The following is a 20,116-nucleotide window of genomic DNA, read 5'->3' on the forward strand; positions in this document are numbered from 1 at the left end:
ACAGAATCGGAGTACTCCATGCTCCATGTTCTAATAGCACCATTCGATTCCCTCCTGTTCTCACAGCAATTGCAGTGTGACTACAGACAAATACTTGACAATTGCCATCGTACTTCCGGCACGTCCCGCTTCCTCTTGCTAATCTCACATTTGTCAATTTTCGGTCAGAAGTAGAAAGCATTTTGTAGGTTCTACGTTTTGGCGAAAAGCCGTTTAACTATATGCTTTTCCGGAAATCGCTGTAATTCGTATGTTGTGAAAGCGTAAAGCCATCAGAAGCACGATATGAAAATGGATTGGACACCACAAGAAGAAGGATTAAGAGAAATTCTCGCGCTTTTAAGAGAATCCCAATCTCCAGATACAGCAACCCAAAGGGCTGTACAACTAGTATCCTTTTTCCTTCTATTTCATATTTTATGTAATCCCGGACCTCAATCTGGCACAATTATGTAATGAACAAATTTGTTCTGAAAGTTCATTAAAATTAAGAATATATTTCTATACTTTACTATTTACAAAGTGTTTTGCTGTCTCATGTTATCACTGAATCTATGTTATTTGATATCCATCAGAAGTTTGAATCGAAATTTGGGCAGTTGAATATCGGTGTTATCTTTAGAAAGTACTGACAAACTGGCTACCCTTGGGTAGTAGGTAGACATGATCTTACAAGATCTACATATGTAGGTCTTATAGTATACCTAGAAATTTTAAATTCAGCTAATTTTATTGTCCTAGTATGGATAATAAATGCTTTTTTTTACTTAAGATTGTTTTGGCCAAATAGTTTGTTTTACTTGTTGATGTACAGGGTTATTCTGTATGTACTTATTGGTCCATTATAGCGGAAATATGTTTGGCTTGTGTAAAAGGATATTCTCAATTTAAGTACCCATTTTTTTGGGTTCAGGCTTGCTCCATTCGAGTGTAATTTTTAACATGATTTTAGTTTTGAAGAACAAGTATATTAGGTGACAGGAATTATTGGCCAAGAAATTGATCTAATTTAAAAACTTGTATTTTTTAATTTTAAAGGTGAAATTAGTCTCTTAGGCTAATAAATTGAACATATAGGTGCTCGATTTCTAATTATGATTTCATCAAAAGTGAGATTAATTTCTTTACTTCAAATAGGACCCCCTCTATATTTGCTTATTTTATTTAAATTCTAAGCACATGATGTATATTTATTCCTTATCATTTTTTAAGAAACAGGCATTGGAATTTGTTTTTCCAACAATAATAAATGGAGTTTTATATTTAACAAATGGACAATCATCCCCAATTCCATAAACTAGTATTTTTTAAGTTTTCTATCAACCTACATTAAAGTGCAGTATTTTCAATCATTACGGAAGAATGGAAATTTGCTTTTTAGAAGAATTTTTTATATCAATAATTTTCAATGGAACTATTATTTTATTCCTTATATTTGGTCTCCTTCAGTTTCAGACATATGAAATAGTAAAAGATCATTTCCAATTAAACTGTCTTCTCATTATAGTTGATAATGTATCCAGTCACTTATGTGGGCCCTTCCTCATCCACAAAACAGTCCATTCTCTCTGATTTTTTTATTTATGAGACAAATTCCATTCTTAAAATAAGTATATAAAAGTAAAAATATTAATATTTTAATATTTGTAAATACTGAGCTATTATTTTCACTCTTAAAATTTCAAAATCCTAACTTTTTTAAGCCAAACAAATTGCTTGTCTAGTAATTCCTATTTTACTGAGTATATAAAATGATTCTGTATGTGTCCTTGCAATGTTCCTCTCCTATTAACAGTTTAGATCAAAATTTCCTTTTTTGCAAGAAATATCGTAACTTAGGCAGGTCTGATATGTTAATGTGAAATGATATTAGCCTAAAGACTTGAGTTATTCACGTATCTCTATAATCCTACATATGAATGTTTATTTTTTGTGTTGCTGTCTCAACCAATTAAAACATATTGCCCTGTTTATTTTTAGAAACACTTTTTTGTTGGTGCGATATGAACCCTAATTTTGCCACGTTACAAACATTCAAAAAATCGTCGAAAATTCCTTAAAATTGTCCAGAAACTGGAAGAGTTGAACAATTTCCCTGACTTCAACAACTACCTAATGTTTGTACTTACCAAATTAACCAGTGAAGATGAGCCTACTAGATCATTAAGTGGTTTAATTTTAAAAAATAATGTGAAAACCCATTATAATTCCCTTCAACCTACTGTGACAAATTACATAAAAACTGAGTGTCTGCAAGCGGTGGGTGATCCCAGTCCTCTGATAAGAGCCACTGTAGGTATTCTAATTACGACTGTAGCCAGCAAAGGCGATTTGGCCTCATGGCCTGAACTGTTACCTGCCCTGTGTAATATGCTGGATTCCACGGATTATAATGTATGTGAGGGTGCATTTGGCGCGCTTCAGAAAATATGCGAAGATTCTGCTGAGGCCCTTGACACAGACACCACAAATCGTCCTTTAGAAATTTTGATTCCCAAATTCCTGCAGTTTTTCAATCATTCTAGTTCAAAAATAAGGTCTTACGCCATTGGTTGTGTAAATCAATTTATTGCTCAAAGGTCTCAAGCATTAATGTTTCATATAGATTCATTTTTACAAGTAAGTTGTTCTTGCCAATAGTTTAGAAATTTTATCATGTCACTGTGGTTTGTCTCTACAGAATTTGTTTCATGTTGCCACTGATGATGATTCTGAAGTTAGGAAAAACGTCTGCAGGGCATTGGTCATGCTTTTGGAAGTCCGAATGGACAGACTTATCAATCAAATTGACAATATTATAGAATACATGCTCGTTAGAACCCAAGATCCTGACGAAAGTGTTGCATTAGAAGCATGTGAATTCTGGCTCAGTCTTGCAGAACAGCCCATTTGCAAAAGCGTCCTTGGCAATCACCTAACACGTTTAATTCCAGTTCTCGTTAAGGGAATGAAATATTCAGAGATTGATATTATTTTGCTGAAGGTTAGTAAAGTTGACATTAATTATGATGATGTTTTATAAATGTTTGAATCTTTTAGGGAGATGTGGAAGAAGATGACAACGTTCCAGACAAGGAAGAAGATATCAAGCCAAGATTCCATAAATCTAAGACTCATACCATGAAGGCCACTCAGATTGGCGCAGAGAATGGTATTAGTGATAAAGGTAAGTGTCTGAAAACTAACGGCAAACATTTTTTTTTTCAAATTAATCATTTTAATTTAGAAGATGATGAAGATTTTGAGGATGGAGATGACGATGGCTCTCTCTCAGATTGGAACTTGAGAAAATGTAGTGCAGCGGCTTTAGACGTTCTTGCCAACGTTTTCAGGGAAGACTTATTACCCATTTTAATACCCATTCTCAAAGAGACACTTTTTCATCGAGAGTGGGATGTGAAGGAGTCTGGAATTTTGGCTTTAGGTACATATACAACGTTATGATTAATTACACAATATATCAAAAATTTTCGAATGAAAGCAATTTTGATATGTGCAATTCTAGACATATTTTATGCGACGTAACCTAAACTTAAATAGTTTTTCAAACATTTACGTAGAAGTTAATTTATTTACATTGAACACTGCATCGTTTGCATGCAAATTAAAGTTTTTTTGTGTAGTAAGTGTGCTGTTTAGATTGCGGAAGACGTTTAGCGACTTTGCCGGCCATATCATTTTCCATCCTTGATGATTCGAAATAGTTTTAAAATCTGTACAAAACGAAAACTAAATCAACGTGTCGCGCGATTTGTTAAAATTGCTTTATTCAGAATTTTTTTTGTATATATTCGATAACACTTTAAAACCAAATATATTCTCATCGTATATATATTTTTTAACTTTCTTTTAACCTTAATTATGATTTTAGGAGCTATCGCCGAGGGCTGCATGTCGGGAATGATAAGTCATTTATCGGAATTAATACCTTATTTGATTGGTTGCTTAAATGACAAAAAGGCCTTAGTGCGAGCTATAACTTGCTGGACTCTTAGCAGATATTCTCATTGGGTAGTAAATCAGCCACATGACTCCTATTTGAAGCCTTTGATGACTGAGCTTTTAAAGAGGATATTAGATAGCAATAAAAGGGTTCAGGAAGCGGCCTGTTCAGCATTTGCCACCCTGGAAGAGGAAGCTTGCACAGAATTAGTGCCTTATTTGGGATTTATTCTTGAAACTTTAGTTTTCGCGTTTTCCAAGTATCAGCACAAAAATTTGTTGATCCTTTATGACGCTATCGGTACTTTAGCGGACTCTGTGGGCAGTCATTTGAATAAGCCGGAGTATATCAATCTTTTAATGCCTCCTTTAATACATAAATGGAATGTATTGAAAGATGAGGACAAGGATTTATTTCCATTATTAGAGGTTGGTCTGTGAGATACCAAGAATGAGAAAATTTACAATATATATTTTTTCTTTAGTGCCTGTCAAGCGTAGCAACAGCTCTTCAATTAGGATTTCTGCCCTATTGTGAGCCAGTTTATTGTAGATGCGTTTCCTTAGTCCAACATACTCTGTATCTTCATGTGGTAATTAAAAGCTAACTCTATTTGCAAAAATTACATTAATGAGTTTTAGGCCTATATGCAAACCCCAGATCAATATGAACCTCCAGACAAGGATTTCATGATTGTGGCGTTAGATTTGCTCTCAGGATTAGCAGAGGGTTTAAATGGTCATATAGAAAAGCTTGTAGAAAATAGCAGCATAATGCATTTGTTGCACATGTCAATGCAAGATACAATGCCAGAAGTGCGACAGTCTTCTTTTGCGTTATTGGGTGACCTAACGAAGGCATGCTTCCAACACGTCAGACCACACATATCAAATTTTTTACCCATCTTAGGACAAAACCTCAATCCTGAAAATATTTCTGTGTGTAATAATGCCACATGGGCTATTGGGGAGATCAGCATTAAGTTAGGTAAAAGCTCTTTAATTAATTAATTGACACTAGGTTGAGTTGCTCGCTTTTTAGGGGCTGATACTCGAACATTCGTACCACTTTTCTTAAATCAATTGATTGATATAATCAATAGACCGGACACTCCGAAAACTCTTTTAGAAAATACTGGTAAGTGCTATTTATTTTTAATAAAGCATGCATATTCGATACCTCTTTTGGCATGGTTGTATCAGCTGGTCTTATATTTATAAAGAGCAATCAAAATAGTACTGAAGATTCGTCAGAATATTTCACTCATTGATTGCAAATTCACAAATTCATCATTTAAAATAATTATAAAGTAGTGATGAATATTTAGCTGATGAATTACAACTATACCCTTGTAATTTAAAGCGTACAGGGTGAAGACACATTAAAGAATAAGTATACGGGGATCCAAGCTAATTGCAATTATATTGGTTGTACGGAAATGTTTATATTAAAAAAAATGTGATATGAATATTGATAGTTACAGAAGATGTCAACTTCGAACATACAGGCGTGCTTAAAAGTTCACATTTAGAGACATCCCTTTTATTTTGAGTCATTAAGAAGACACCGAAAAAATGCCGGTCTTAAATAATAATTATTTTTTTGAATAATATAGACATAATTGACATATCAGATTTGGTCCCATGTTTGATCTCCCTTTTTGGAAATTATTGTTTGGGTAAAATTGCGATTTTTCGCCTGCTAGTGTAGGCCTTCATAATCTATGAATTGCCACTATTGTAATTAGTGTTTTGCATTTTTAGGGGCCAGGAGCCACTCCTTTAGATACCTTTGTGATGTATGCAAACAAGCAAAAACCTCGTTGCAATTTGTGCAAATTGTTATAATAATAATTATTATGGCTTAACTAATTAAAATTTAATTTACGAATCCAAGAATGTAGTAGAAGATAAGCGGTGTCATTGAATTCTACGGCACAAAATGAAAGATGCGAAATTGTAGAAGTTTTCAAACATACCTTATATGCACGAAATATAACAATTCACTATCAATATTCATTTCACAAAAATTAAGAATAGTATTAGACACCCTAAGCGATTGGAAGTATTTGACAAGTACAAATAAAATACAAATAAAACTATTGTTATGTTAAATTATGGTATACGAGAAATACTTAGAATTCAGTGCAGAATATGAAACTGAATTAAAAATTAGGCGTTTCCATAATTTCCTTTTGATCCACCTTGTGTATTTGGTCTCCGATGTACGTTTTATACTTATTACAGATTCTGTTGGCTCTGGTAAATGACGACTAATTGGGTAAAAAAAAACTACTTTGGGAATTTAAACTTTTTCACACATAATACAAACGAAGTTAGCCATTGCCCCGTTGTTCGTGGCTCACCCTGTACTTTCAAAAATCAAAATTTATATGTGTTTCCCGAAGAAATCAGGTCTACATCTACATATTTACAATGCCTATAGACGTTTAGTAGAACTTGTGAAAAGGTTAATTTATATCGTCTTGTCCTTTAATGCATTTCTCATATTATAAGAAAACAGTGTTGATAAAATGAAAGAACTTTGTGTTGGCAGTGTATCCTCTAAGTTTTCTGAAATAAAAAGTCTAGCTGTTTTTGTTATTTTGCAGCCATGTTTGTGTTTTCATAGATGTATGTTGTGACAGTTAACTTGGCTATTTCTAGTATTAAATGTAATCGATTTTATGTTGCTCAAATATCACTACATAATAAAAACAAATTTTCTGGTTTTGACCGCTCCAAAAAATAGAAGAAAACCGGCATGGGCTAAAAATTGGATCCACTGCGCCACTTACAACCCCGAACAATATCCTAAACTACGTAAACAACTCTCTCGTGAGTAAAACGAATTGACGCTTTTTGTTTTTGGATTTCAGAATTCGTTTTCGTTTACGATTTAAATTTATTTAATATGGTTTTCATTTATTACTGTACTTCTAAGCGGTTTTCTTGGTTTGAATTGCTGTGTGACTAGTTTTCAATTTGGTTCCTTATTTGAAGTTCTTTTTTTATCAAGCACTGATTTATTTTACAACTTATGCCAAACATAACTGCCGATACCTGTGAACTAATCATGTTTTGCACAAGTTCCATTACAGTTACGATTTTTTCCTTTTTGGATTTGGTGATTTTTAGCAGAGAATAAGCAATAACATGACGGATTTTTTAGAAATTTATTGTTTGTTCTCAAACTTACGAATATATAATTTAATTAATATTTTTTCTGTGCAATTTACTGCGAATTATTTATTGAGTGACTTATTTGTAATTGGGTTGTTTTTGTTCTGTTTCTGTTCTCGGTATAGCCATAACAATTGGTCGCCTCGGTTTTGTCTGCCCCCACGATGTGGCTCCAATGTTACAACAGTTTGTCCGCCAGTGGTCTGTAACCCTTTTTATTATTATTTTTTAAATTCAATTTTCACATATTTTTTAATTTTCTGTACGAGCGAAAAAGGAAGTTTAGTACCTTTACTAACTGTGTCCTGAGATGCTTCCTTTAGTTGCTAACAGCTAGACTCTCCCCAATTTTATATATACATTTTTTAATGTAATAGAAACCAACTTAAAAAAAATTGGGGAGAAATATCTTGATTTCAAGGACTGCATCATCAAATAACATTGCAAGAGCTATTTAAAAAGTCTTGCAGTGTTAATTTTAACGACTTTTAGTACTTAAGAGGCGATTTTCCAGGTGTATATCTTTAAGGAATATTAGAGACAATGAGGAAAAGGACAGTGCATTCCGGGGAATGTGCCAGATGATTCAGGTTAATCCCGGAGGAGTTGTAACCGACTTCATTTTTTTCTGCGACGCTGTAGCTTCGTGGATGAATCCTCAAGATGATTTGAAAGAGGTTTTTGTTAAGGTTAAAACACGAATATAACTGTGAAATGGCTTGTAATTAAGATATTTTTCAATATGTGCAGATTTTACACACATTTAAGTCCCAAGTCGGTGATGAAAACTGGAGAAGGTTCAGCGAGCAATTTCCGCCACAGTTAAAAGAGAGACTCTCGTCACTTTACGGCATATGAAATCCTTTAAAGGTAAGTGATCATTTAAATTGCCATTCGGCTATTAAATATGCCAATCATGTTGCAGGACGCAAACGGGGTAAACTTCAATTTGGAAGATCCGGGGTGGGAGGGCCTTAGGTACTATATCTGCATGAAGCACTAAGAGGTCTAAAAAATCAGATGGGTGGGCTTAACTTTCATTAGATACTTTGGTTCGAAAACTCCCTTTTCGTATTAGTCATGGCAACTATTCACTTGCTTGTTATTTGTTGTTTCCAGGTTACACGTAAAGGTCTCTCTGACAAGATAACCCTTATGTTGATTTGTTAAGTAATTAATATGTTTGTAGTACGAAAGCAAACCTTGAACAGTACACAGTTTAATGGTTATTTTTTAAGCTTATTCAGATTAATTCAGGTTAATAATGAAAAAATCTACAGGGTGACTGTTGTTTAGTGATGGAGAGTACTCTATCTCTTTTATACTGAAAAGCAAAATTTTAACTAGGGAGTTTTATACTAAAATTATAGGGAAAGATAAATCAAAAAAGGGTTTTTATATAGTTTTAAATTTATACTTAGCATCCTGTCACTCTGTAATTCTCGACTTTTACGAAATCAAATCCACCCACTAACGTGACGACATCTTCCTCTCTTCACCTTGATTCTTCTCCAAGACCGGTGCGAGGCATTTGTTCAGGTGGGGGTTGAGTTGCAGGACTCTTATAATTCATCCTGCCGTTCCTTTAATGTTTAACTTAACATCTTCATGGCAACTGTAGCTTTGTCCTTATTGTCTTTCGTGAGGTATTCAGTGGCCCTTTTTTTAGTAATTTAACTGTGACAAACCATTTTAGTTGCATTCGTTTCCTCGTTAAACTTCGCAAATCAGAAACAGTATGTTCCGATCATCCCGAATCTTTCCTATCCTTTTGACGTGCATTTCAGAAATTCCGTGTCCATACACAGCCTAGAATGTATAATCCATTTCCATGCATCAAATTTTAACGTTTGTGATGAGTGACCTGGCCCATTCATTATATTCGTTCTATTCTGTAGTTCTTTTCTGACTGTCATTGCACTTTTGTTTTCATTTTACTCTTTTGAACTTTCTTCAACCAATAAGTCCTTTAAGGAAAATCCAGTGATTAGCTCCATAGCCTTGGTCGAAGGAGTTTGGTAATGCCATTGTTATCATTACAACAAGTTTTCTATTCTATCTTTTCAGCTGTGTTTTGTGTGCTTAAAATTTTTAAGCGTAAATCCACACTGATGCGGCATGCGATAAAAACGACACTGCGATGGCACCTGAGATATTGCAACACTCGCTATTAGTCATCTCTTTGAAGCTTTCGGTTTTTTAAGTCAAAGGTTTTTTAGAGGTACCCTGTATATTAAGTTAGTTCCTATTTGATAGTTCAATTTAAGGTTATCAGACGGTGAAGAGGTGAATAATAAAATTCTTTTAAATGCATAACATAAATTCTTCCTCCATTTATAAAAGTAATGGAATATTCAATTAAAAGAGATCTGTTAGTACTTTACAACTTAAACCAGTACCCTACAAATACATACATTTATACCGTTTTAAACCTCCTTAGCACAACTATTGAAAATATGTAAAGCTTCAAATATAAATGTTTCATATGGTGATAAACGCGATTAGACAACAAAACACACTTGGTTATGAGCGCAGTATTTCTTTGTTGTTAATTTGAGCGTTTAAATACCTGCAAGTCTAATTTCTTGGTCCGAAAGGCTGACCCAGTTAAATGCACTAATCTTATCTTCGTTTTGTTAATCAAGATATTAGATTTGCCTTAAAGTGAATAAAATCAGACGCGTGGGTATATAATAATTAGGAATAGTAATGCATGCAGCGGTTTGGTATTTAGGGAAGCGTAAGAACTCTTTTACTCGATGACTGCTTTATTTGCTGACTTTTTATTGGTGCTTGAATTTTGAAAAGTGTAAGTTTTGCCATCAAGTTCAAGGGATATGTATAAGCACTTATTGTTAATTTTTAGTTGTTATAAAGTGCAAATGCCACAAGCGATATGTAGTTTTTTAAGTATCAAGACAATCCGTTTCAATCACAAACTACTGCTAAGTTTTGTAGAGTAAAATAGTTCTTAAAATCGTTATTAATGCTGTTATTTTCAAAAGACTCCTGAGTTAGCAATCTGGTCTATTTTCCCTCATAAGATAAGGGTTTCACTTTCTTTGCTACAGTAATTAAGTGCCAATATTATCGTGGAAGTGTAACACTTACTTGCTATTGAACATTTTGGTTGCTTCCTGCTCACTGGAGCCTTTTGAAAGATATTAGTGGTTTTTTTTTTGTACATAGTAGGGAAACAATCTACAATCCTTTATCCTTTGAGGACTTCTGGATCCTAGTACCTGGTCCTGTTCCTAATTAATCCCCTACATCCGTGATAATGATCCTTTTTCGAGTGATTGGTTTTTACTGTTCGTTATTGTAGTTCCCTTAAAATTTTTAATCGCGTATACTCTTTCTTATTTTTAGCAAACAAAATTGTTTTCGGAATTAAATACTATTCTAATCACAAAATGTAATTGACTAATAATTAGAATAATTACAGTTTAATGTTAATGGAAATACGCTTATTGATTATCAATCGTTTATATTATTTGACTGATTGTTATTGTTTTGATATTAATGAAAAGTATACGCGGTTGTTTTTGCCTGTGGGTTGGTAAATATTCGAGGTCATGAAAATCACTGTCGACTTACCGACACAAGAGATTCTCACCAATTTAACAATTTCCTTTTCTCGCATATATACATGAATTCACAATAAAATCAGTCTTTGAGTAAGCTCTGACCTAGATTTATGCATGACGAGAAGATGTTAATAAAGCAAAATGATGAATCTAAAAAACGTCACATCTTTTGCGAGTTAAATTTTGAATATTCTGCATTAATCCATTTGACCTCAACATGTTTGTGATAATAATTTAGTGATCTTGAAGCGTAAATGATTTTTGTGATACATTTGTAACTAAATGATAAGACTTACTAGTAGTTCAGTGGTTTTCGAATTAGCAACTTTACCATTGGGTAAATTAAATTAAACTACCTATTTAATGATTAAATGACACTTAAGTGAGATTTATTTTTTTAATGGCGTTTCCTTGATTACTCTATATTTTAATTTATTATTTCTTATGTTTTATAATATCATTATTTGAGCTTTCGTTTAACGCATGGCTCACTTCGCTAGTATGTGTAACTGTTTACGTTACACAGGTTTGTATTTCAATCTTTATAATGCTAGCGAATATGTAATTTACCTCTTGTTGCAATATTTTATTTATTCCATTTCTTTGAACTTGCTATATGAACTTTTACGTGCTAGGTTTATTTTAAGTTGTGTGTGCGTGAAAATGTCCTTATGTTACAGAAGTCTTCGTTCCTCCTACACTCCATTATCCATTCCTATTTTGCGCAACGTGTGCGCTCCTTTTTATGCGTTTTAGGTTTAGTGTTAACACATTACTTCATGTATCAAATATGAGCGGGCTTTTGAATTTTGCAATTTTTGGTAGAAATTATTGTATATGTGAAAATATTTCATACGTGAAGTAGATAAAGGTCTAGTTACCCAAAGCTCAATTCTCTTTTTTTAATATTTTGTTAGCCTAAAACGAAGAAATGACTATTTTGATTTACGATTAAGTTTTCAGGGTGGACAGCGTCAGCTGCCTATTTTACTCATCTAGACTTAAATTACTGTTTACACTAACAATCATTGAGGTTGAAGTCCTAATTTTTGACGAAAGCTTTGCGTGTTTATTTAAATATAAACATGATCTTAGAAATTTTATGCAGAAGTTGTTTCTTAGCAATTTAAGTTCGAAAAATGAGAATTCTGCCAAATCTTAAGCAGTTTGGGTTCAAAATTTGGCGGGATTTTGATTGCACTCCGATGCAGACGATTCCGGAAATACAGTAAATGCACAGTGCCATGCTCTTTCACTTCTCCGCAGAGTAGGAAATCAAATTTGTGTTGTATCTTTATTAAATAAATCTGCCTTAATGTTGTTTGTCTATGTGATTCTTTCATTTCTTAGTTTAGTTTAGCTGAAATCGTCTAAACTTATTAATTTACGTTATTAATAGAACGGTAAAACATGTATCAGATGTTTTATTTAATTGTATAAAGTCCACTCCTGTGTTAGTTAGTTTACTCCTTAAAAACTTTTACTGCTGTTAGAACGGAGCTCTTTAAATGAAGATACAGGACTTTCACCAAGATTATCAAACCATGAAAAGGACATTGATTTTTTTTGCTAGCCAGTAATCATGGTAACTGAACCGAAAAAATCTAAACAGAATATGACATACCTCAAGGGTGGTAGGAAATATCCATTGATGACTAATAGATAGAATACCATTAGAACTATCTGTTCCTACCACCTAGGAACCCTACTGCTGATCCTCTTGCATCTACAAACAGGCCAAGCTATTTGCAATACTCTGGGCATTACTAAACTAGGAAGGAAACATTTTTTTACATAATAATTCTTGGACTTTCATTTGTTTTTATGGTATTTCGGTTCGAACGTGATAACGTATCTACGGTGGAAGCTTAAGGAAGCTGTCTTTGTTGAAAACAATCCAGACGACTTCAAAAACTCAGATTGGATGTTGTTCCTGTTTGGCAACTGTTACTCGCCGAACCGGTGTTGGCCAACTGGACAACTACACCGTGAATCAATGACAGTATGGTTAATTGACACATAAAAACGTCGTTTTAGGATTAATCTCAGTGTCACTTGATAACAAGTGAAGATAGTACTGCTCGAAACATCATGGAAGAAATTCGATAAAGCTAATGGAATTTTAATAATGCGTCATTGTCTACCGCCTTCAATTGAGGCATTGTTTGCTGTAACCTCCAGGATAGTATCGTTGAAAAGAAATAAAGAAAAATTTTAAATGACAAATTATTGAGTTCGAGGTCTTATTGTCTATATTTTATATAAGGATATAAGTGAAATGTCACTAATTGTGCAGCATTTGAGATTTTTTCAAATAAGTTGATAGCTCAGTCACATATTAAAAAAAGAAACAGAGAATTTCGACAAAATCTCTCGTCAAACTCAAAACTCTCTCTTCAAAGAACGTTTCCCCCACTTACACTTTAAGATTCTTGGCTTAAAAAGAACTTAAAAAGAGTATATCACCAATCATATGTAGGATTATTAGGGATAGATCTTTCCGTGTAACACGCTGTATATTTCAGTACCTAATGAAGCATTTGAAATCCCATCTTGAATCATGTTAATATTATTTTCAGGTACTTAAAGAATCAATTCATGAAGTTGGAACATCTATGTAAGAGGAAGTAATCCTACATGAAGTTGTGAACACTTGGTAAAGCTCCTTATTCCTTGAATCAAACAAGATACAGCAAGAAAAATTGCATGTTTCCCGTTCCATATCATGTGTCATTTGCTTCTTTCGAATTTGCTTAATTTCCATTGGTAAGTATTCATGCTAGGGCAATTCTTCAAAAAAATAGTTAAACATTTTACTTCCATAGAAGTCCTTCGTCCGATGGGTCTTTCTATTATTTGATTTAAATGACTCTAACATTTCTATTGAGCGTTTCCATTTTTCAATCTTCCCTAACAAATCGAGGGTCTATTCAGCATATTCTAGTGAAGACGAGACGTACACACCTACTGGGTATAGGGTAAATAAACACACTTTTTGTAAATAATTTATTGAACAATATAAATAAACAGTGACTACTTGAATGTTGCAGAGGGTAATTTTAGTAGACGTTTCACAATTGGGTTGAGATATACGAGAACTTGAGGTAGTATCTAAATACAAACTTAATTTGAAATTGGCAATAAGCTCGAATTTAAGATTATACATTTATAAAGATATGCGCACAAACTAAATTTAAATGATACATTTTTTATCGCGTATTGCACATAACGTTTTCGTAAATTACAAATGAATTTTTTTAATAACACATTGAACAAGTAAATTAACAAAAGTAAGAAAATATCACATTACAACTCTATCAGCACCTTTTTTGATCTTGTTCGTTTAGATTTCTGACAGTACCCACTTGGCACTTACGTGGTGTTCAAAAACATGACTCGCATATTCAAGTGTCATATATCGGTCAGTCAGTTACATAACTTAAAAGTAAATCTGTAAAACATACACCAAAAATGAATGAAAAACACGCGTTACATGTTACGCTGTCATGTAAAACCATTGCGATGAATGCCCAACAAAAATAACATACATACGGCTATTTATATAGCTAAAATATATACACGGTTTAAAATATGCAATGTTCATTTTTAAACTTCTGACAAACCCCAGTACATTCTGCTTCAACCATGTACAACTTAAAAATGGGGGTAACGGTTCAATTAAATATATACGAGTACACGAAAATAGGCGTATTTAGGAACGAGCTTGGGTTGGGAGATACTCAAAACTTGACATCGTGCGCGCTCAAGTGGGTATATACTTAATTGAAGCCAGCAATTATATGTATTCAGATGCCACTGGCGGAATAATGGATTTTAATACAAAATAACATGACTACTACGATAAGTACGATATATACAAATTTGCGACAGAATTATTGTACATTACAACATTCGTTTCACGTAATAATAAAATTTTCTAAAGGTCACGTTACTTTATATTAGATTCTTTGGTTTAATATAGTTCGGTCACTTCTTAACATTCTGTAGCAATTTTCAGAGCAAATACGCTAACCCCGCTTCAACTACTCTACATCTAACTTCAACAGTCCTTAACTTAAAACAAAACAATAACCAGCAAAATTACTATGAGGGTGCGTACCAGTTAGACGGGGCTCCCGCTCCTTTACTCGGATGATACAAGTGGAAACCAGCCCCCGCTGTACCGTGGTGGTAGAACTGAGGTTGATCCACATACGAATACACTTGAGGTTTCAGTGGTAAAGGACTATCAGGATACTGTCTAAGAACATCTTGATATGGCACTGGAGATTCGAACGTCACTCCTGTATGCAACTGCTGATGCTTGTCCCTAGGAGAAACGCTGGACGGAGGTGTCATGGCCGAATGATAGTCCATAGAGTACCCCGCTGGATAGTTTTGATGCTGCGATAGCAGGAATTGATGTTCACTATATGAGGACGAACCTTCGCTCCCCGGAGGAGTTGGAAGGGGTCCTACTTGGCTTTCGTTTGGATAGTAGCCTAGAAGGAATTAGTTCCGCGTTAGACTATATAATTAGTTAGAGCTTTAATTGTATAAAAGAATTAGAAAAGAAAACAGTTTTTTTCATTAGAAAATTTACCAGAAGCACTGCTAGATCTACTCCCAGCACTGGTAATCCCATGGACGTTAGCCCTGATAACACTCTCTCGATTCGCGTAAAGCTGCCTCAGAAGCGTAGAGGCTGGTAAAGGGCCTTGTTGCTGCAGCTGTTGGTGCGCACCAATCCATTGAATAGTCGTCCTCTGTTGTTGTTTCAACAGCGCATCCGTGCTGAAGTCTGTGGGTTGATGGTTCGGCGACTTGCACGCAGGGAGATGTTTCGACATTGCATTTTCCAAGTCTTTGACAGACGTGCCTCCTGTACTACTCCCTATGTATTAGACACCATATAATATAATAACTACTACTATGAATTTACTGAACATTTACCCGCATCATCAAGTTTTTTCGGACTATTTCCAGTGGATTCTGAAGCTGCTACTATTGGATGAGAACCAGTAGCTGAGTGACAGGAGCTTGCGGGACTCATCACAGTATTTCTACTTGGGTTACCCGATTCTTCTTCTTCGTTCTCATCTGAAGAAGTGTTTTTTCGTTTTTGCGCCCTCCTGACGGGTGTTGAAGTTTTTCTTTGGTCTACTACAGGCGTGGGGGTTCCTTGATGCTTTGCTACATTGGTCGCAGGGTCCATTCGGCGCGTTCTTAGATCACCTATAGCCTTGGTAATAGTTCCTGGGTCTGCCCCATGGCTAGTTGAGTCTTCCATGTCTTGGGAGGGATCTGAGGGGGGATTGGGAGGTCCTCCGCTATTTCGGTCATCTGTATTGAGGGTTAAATTATAACTTTGAACTTTTATAGAGGTTGTACTACTAGTACCTCCTCGATCTGCATCAGGAGATCCGTTTTCTGGGTCATTACTGCTGGCCTCCTCCTTTTTTACTACGTGAGGATTGTCTTCCATTTGACAACAGTCCATTATTAAATTTTCATATTCTCTTCCACTGATTGTTTACAAAAGTATTAAAAAATATATTTTTGTTTATATTAATGGATCTTACCTTATTACATAATTCACACAAATAATATTTTGTTCTTCGGCATTTTTGGAGTTGCAAACTACGGTGGCGCACGTTTGAATCCATGTGTAACCACCATTTTTATTCATTATCCTATAGTAGTTGGTTAATACTTGACCCTTATTTATTACTAAAATTTACACATATTTGTAAGCAGAAAATTAATTAGGTAAGGAAGGCAAAAACTTACAGTCTATATGACTTTTCCTAAGCTTATTAGCGTCTTCGCCATGGCACAAAGTATACAGGTTCCTGCCAGTCAGTTCTTCAGGAGAATAATCTAGCAACTCTATCACCTTCGGTTCACAATGAGCTATTTTAAAGTCGAAGTTTATCCTAGTGACGAACATATCCGATTCTAAGCGAATTTCATGCACGCTAGGAGAAGGTAAAGCTATCGCCAGAGCCACCATGCCCAAAAGTGGTGGTTGATCCGATTTGCGCGAATGCGCAAAGACATATTGCGGCCTTAACCTACTTAGTATTAAAACAACCTAAAATATTTAAAAAATTAGTTTTAAGCCGTGATATTAAGTAATGATCGTCATTATTTACCCTATACCCTGATGATTTGAAATGACAGCCTCTCTTGGTGAGTGTGGATTTCATTCGAATACAAAATGCCCTATCTAAGCCTTTGTAAGGCGGATTTGTTCCTAATGACATGACTGTAGAGACTGAAATAGAATAATTCGTATGTTAGAAAGACTTCGATGGAAACGGACTATTTTGGTTTAGCCGTTTGATTTTCCCAGAATTAAAATTTTATTGAATGCTTTTGTTTTAGATTGAATTTTGGGGACTGCAAAACGTTTCTAATGGTGCATGCTCCCTTCGTTCCAGTAGGACAGAAATTTTGACGTCAAGTTTCCTGTTTTTAATTTCCTAGTAAGTAGAATTATATTTTTATTCACTTCCCGAAAGCCGCCATGTATTAGTTTCCATGTGGCATCATTTTGTTACTAAAGATGCGTCATGTGCTGAGAGTTCAATACCGTAAAGAAACGGTGCGATATCCAGTTATTCGATCGATTATTCGATAAATGCCATTCGATCAGATCGCTCAGAATATCAAATGATAAAGAGTATATTATGGACTAAAATTGTGAAGTATATTGTTCTGACTCGAACGTCAAGTTTAAATTCCGAAGAGCGCAGCGCTGAGGGATTTAAGATGTGAGAATCATAAGTATTTCACAACCGCGGTATGTATTGAAGTTTTTTCCACTAATAAATTTAACTAGATTTGATAAAATCATAATAAACCTATTTAAATTAAGCGTAAGTGAAATACAAAAGACAAAAAGATAACCTGTCTTGAATAACAATATCAATGATGACGTTTTACTTGACGTTCATTTCCATGTAGTCAATTTGTTCGTTAAGAAAATAATGAACCAAACGCGTGTTATTATCAATTTGTTATTCAACTGTTTTTAGAAAACAGTCGAGAAAACGTACTTTATAGTTATTCAACACACACAATAATGGTGTCTTAGTAGCCAGAAGTGAAAAGATATATACAGGGTGTCGCACACAAAAAAGTCACTTGTTCATTTTCTTAGCAGATTTCTACGATATTCTGAAGCTCCTGCGTCAAGACTTGAGAACTATACTTAAACAGATCAACAAAGATCAATTTAATGTATTGCTGGTTGTCTACTTACTATTCATTAGGTTATGACCAGTGATGATATCGGCAGTAGTGATATAATACTACATCAGTAATAATTGAAGAGCAAAAAGCGTGTTAAAGAAAATAGTTTCAAGACACCGCGAGGTCTCAAAGTAATCACCAATCGAAGATACTCTGTATATAATATTACCCATTGTAGCATTCCATAGCGTGACCGTGTGTTACCGCCATAGAATAACAATTGGACACGTAGTAACTGCCTCTGCCGAATGCTTAAATATCATTTCCTGTCGGGACCACTCTATGTTTTTATTTTTGTACTGGCATAGCCATTCAGATCTGACTTTTTTTATTACTGTTCACCATGAAACGTCATCAGTCGAATGATTGAAATTCTGGTGACCTGAGACGCCATTTCCAAAATAGCCATGTTCAACAGAGGTTTTAATATGCCCGTGTGTTAGTTGATTTTTATAAAGGTTTTTCGTTGTGTTGGTTAAAATTTTGAATTGAATGTCGAAAATCGCTGTCCGAAACGAATATTCGAAAGCAGAAATCACCTCGTTTTTAAAAATAATTAATTTCTTGCGCTGCTTTATAATGGTGCACAATATCAAAAGTGGTTTAAAAAATGTTTAATCTTGCAAAGTAGAAACATTTAGCGTTCAAAAATCCTGCATTGCGTCATGTAACATTAAACAGAATTAAAGATGGTTAATATCTAATATGTCCTTACCGTCAGGGTTGTTTGTCCCCACCGTTGAACCACTTTCTTCTGAACCACTTCCTGGTGAGGCCATGCTCTGTCCCTGGGATAATCCTAAACCTAAATGTTCAGCTATTTCTGAATGGTCTTGATGATGAATGTAGTCAAATATGCTACTGCCCGTCATTTCAACCTGAAATTGCAAGAACTTATTACCATCAGATCGATTCAGATTTCAAAAACGCGCCCAATAACATTAAGATGAAAACAGAGCACCGATCTTTGTTATAGTACACCTGTTTGGGTTAGTATCCTAGACCAGGGCCAAGAGTGATAACACGTAACGGTACGTGCCTTTGAAGGCCTGCTGGTCCAGGCAGGCAGCGATGGCTCCCGCAGTTGCAAATACCCTATTGATTACGAGCCGGCATCCACATTATAAATGTGAGACACGCTGCTGCAGAGCACTACGTGCCCGGCATGCCCATGCTCCTTCTGGGGGCGGTTTAAGCCCTGGGAGGACCTGGACACGTACGCCGGCGCCGGGTCCAGCCATGGGCGGACTTGGAACCCTGACAACCCTTTTACTTTTCTTTTAATTGACTACGAACACTAACCTGTGATAGTCCTAAGTAAATTGAAACAGTCTCAGAAATGTACAGAAATCTGCCGTCTGATCCTACGGCGAGAGCAAAACCGTCAAGGGCCTGTAATACAGGAGACTTCAATTATTGATTGGAAACGTGAATAAATTAACTAATAAAATTCACCTGCAATATGTGAGTCCCGTGATGCTGCTCGATTTCCATTCCTAGTGTTGATCGTCTTCCTGGAACGAAAAGTAATATTCTTACTCCATGCTATTACGAAAGCATCGAAAACAACAGGACATAGAAATACCCCAAGTGAAAAATGTTTCCCCAATGTATTAATTTAACCAGTGCAAGATATATGGCTCGTATTTATTGAACTGCGTATAAACACAGGAAGAAAACGTGTAACATATGAGACTAAAGAAATTTCCGCAGGAGAAAGATACCTCGAACCTGTTACAAATTGCCGCCAATGTCATCCTTGAAATATTGCCGCTTGATATGGGGTTTATAGATACCATCCCCTAAATTTACTCCCTCGGATTTTTTATCGCCCAATTCCACCAGATGCTTATTTGTTTTCTTACGTTTATATCGCAGATTGTACTTCCCATCTATAATTCCACCGCAATTTAAACAAGTGAAAATTAAGAGACCGTATAGATGTCTCCCCCAACTTTAAAGAGTTTTAAATTAACGCCAATCAAATATTCCAGAGTTTAAAACAAGATTAGGACATCCGCGGTCCCGATTTTCATTTAAATATTGAAACAAAACCGCCTCTAAGCCCCTAGATCAATGTCAATTCATTAAGCCCAGGTTTGCACAGTCCCGGTCTAATTTTACTTAATTAGTGTTCAAAGCAGCGT

At 35.0% G+C, this 20,116-nt stretch overlaps 2 protein-coding genes across 8 annotated transcripts in view; one reads left to right on the top strand and one right to left on the bottom strand.

Moving 5' to 3' along the window:
• The first annotated feature begins 4 nt into the window (after window positions 1-4).
• Window positions 5-12,041, top strand: Tnpo (transportin 1). Of its 3 annotated transcripts, none has more exons than XM_066391393.1 (13): window positions 6-390; window positions 2,071-2,619; window positions 2,681-2,983; window positions 3,040-3,166; window positions 3,227-3,424; window positions 3,872-4,371; window positions 4,428-4,532; window positions 4,585-4,930; window positions 4,985-5,080; window positions 7,251-7,326; window positions 7,640-7,814; window positions 7,876-7,995; window positions 8,051-12,041. In XM_066391393.1, exons 1-12 carry the CDS (start codon window positions 286-288, stop codon window positions 7,981-7,983), a joined length of 2,688 nt encoding a protein of 895 aa, XP_066247490.1. In that variant the 5' UTR covers window positions 6-285; the 3' UTR covers window positions 7,984-7,995; window positions 8,051-12,041. The 3 variants fall into 3 exon arrangements, with proteins under 3 accessions (XP_066247488.1, XP_066247490.1, XP_066247489.1); XM_066391392.1 differs by having other exon boundaries at window positions 7-390; window positions 4,428-4,535; XM_066391391.1 differs by having other exon boundaries at window positions 5-390; window positions 3,040-3,424; window positions 4,428-4,535.
• Window positions 12,042-13,704: 1,663 nt separating this feature from the next.
• trh (trachealess) overlaps window positions 13,705-20,116 on the bottom strand; it is a 64,725-nt gene continuing 58,313 nt past the window's right edge. For 4 of the 5 annotated variants that reach the window (XM_066391092.1, XM_066391091.1, XM_066391094.1 and 1 more), the window contains 10 exons: window positions 19,425-19,483; window positions 19,272-19,361; window positions 18,685-18,847; window positions 16,868-16,989; window positions 16,503-16,806; window positions 16,295-16,442; window positions 16,113-16,237; window positions 15,666-16,055; window positions 15,316-15,606; window positions 13,705-15,214 (listed from right to left, as the gene is read on the bottom strand). In XM_066391092.1, the coding sequence (XP_066247189.1) occupies window positions 14,817-15,214; window positions 15,316-15,606; window positions 15,666-16,055; window positions 16,113-16,237; window positions 16,295-16,442; window positions 16,503-16,806; window positions 16,868-16,989; window positions 18,685-18,847; window positions 19,272-19,361; window positions 19,425-19,483 (2,090 nt within the window). In that variant the 3' untranslated portion in view covers window positions 13,705-14,816. Of the gene's footprint in view, window positions 15,215-15,315; window positions 15,607-15,665; window positions 16,056-16,112; window positions 16,238-16,294; window positions 16,443-16,502; window positions 16,807-16,867; window positions 16,990-18,684; window positions 18,848-19,271; window positions 19,377-19,424; window positions 19,484-20,116 lie in introns of all 5 variants that reach the window. The other variant, XM_066391090.1, reaches the window with a different exon arrangement.

The sequence above is a fragment of the Euwallacea similis genome, chromosome 6 (assembly GCF_039881205.1).
Source record: "Euwallacea similis isolate ESF13 chromosome 6, ESF131.1, whole genome shotgun sequence".
Lineage (NCBI taxonomy): Eukaryota > Metazoa > Arthropoda > Insecta > Coleoptera > Curculionidae > Euwallacea > Euwallacea similis.

What these genes read in the sequence shown, in the direction of transcription:
- Tnpo (XM_066391391.1), top strand. Translation starts at nt 286, where the DNA reads ATGAAAATGGATTGGACACCACAAGAAGAAGGATTAAGAGAAATTCTC. An exon ending in ATTTATTTCCATTATTAGAG is followed by an intron (nt 4,372 to 4,427) that starts GTTGGTCTGTGA and finishes TTTTTTCTTTAG; the next exon opens with TGCCTGTCAAGCGTAGCAAC. An exon ending in AACTCTTTTAGAAAATACTG is followed by an intron (nt 5,081 to 7,250) that starts GTAAGTGCTATT and finishes TTCTCGGTATAG; the next exon opens with CCATAACAATTGGTCGCCTC.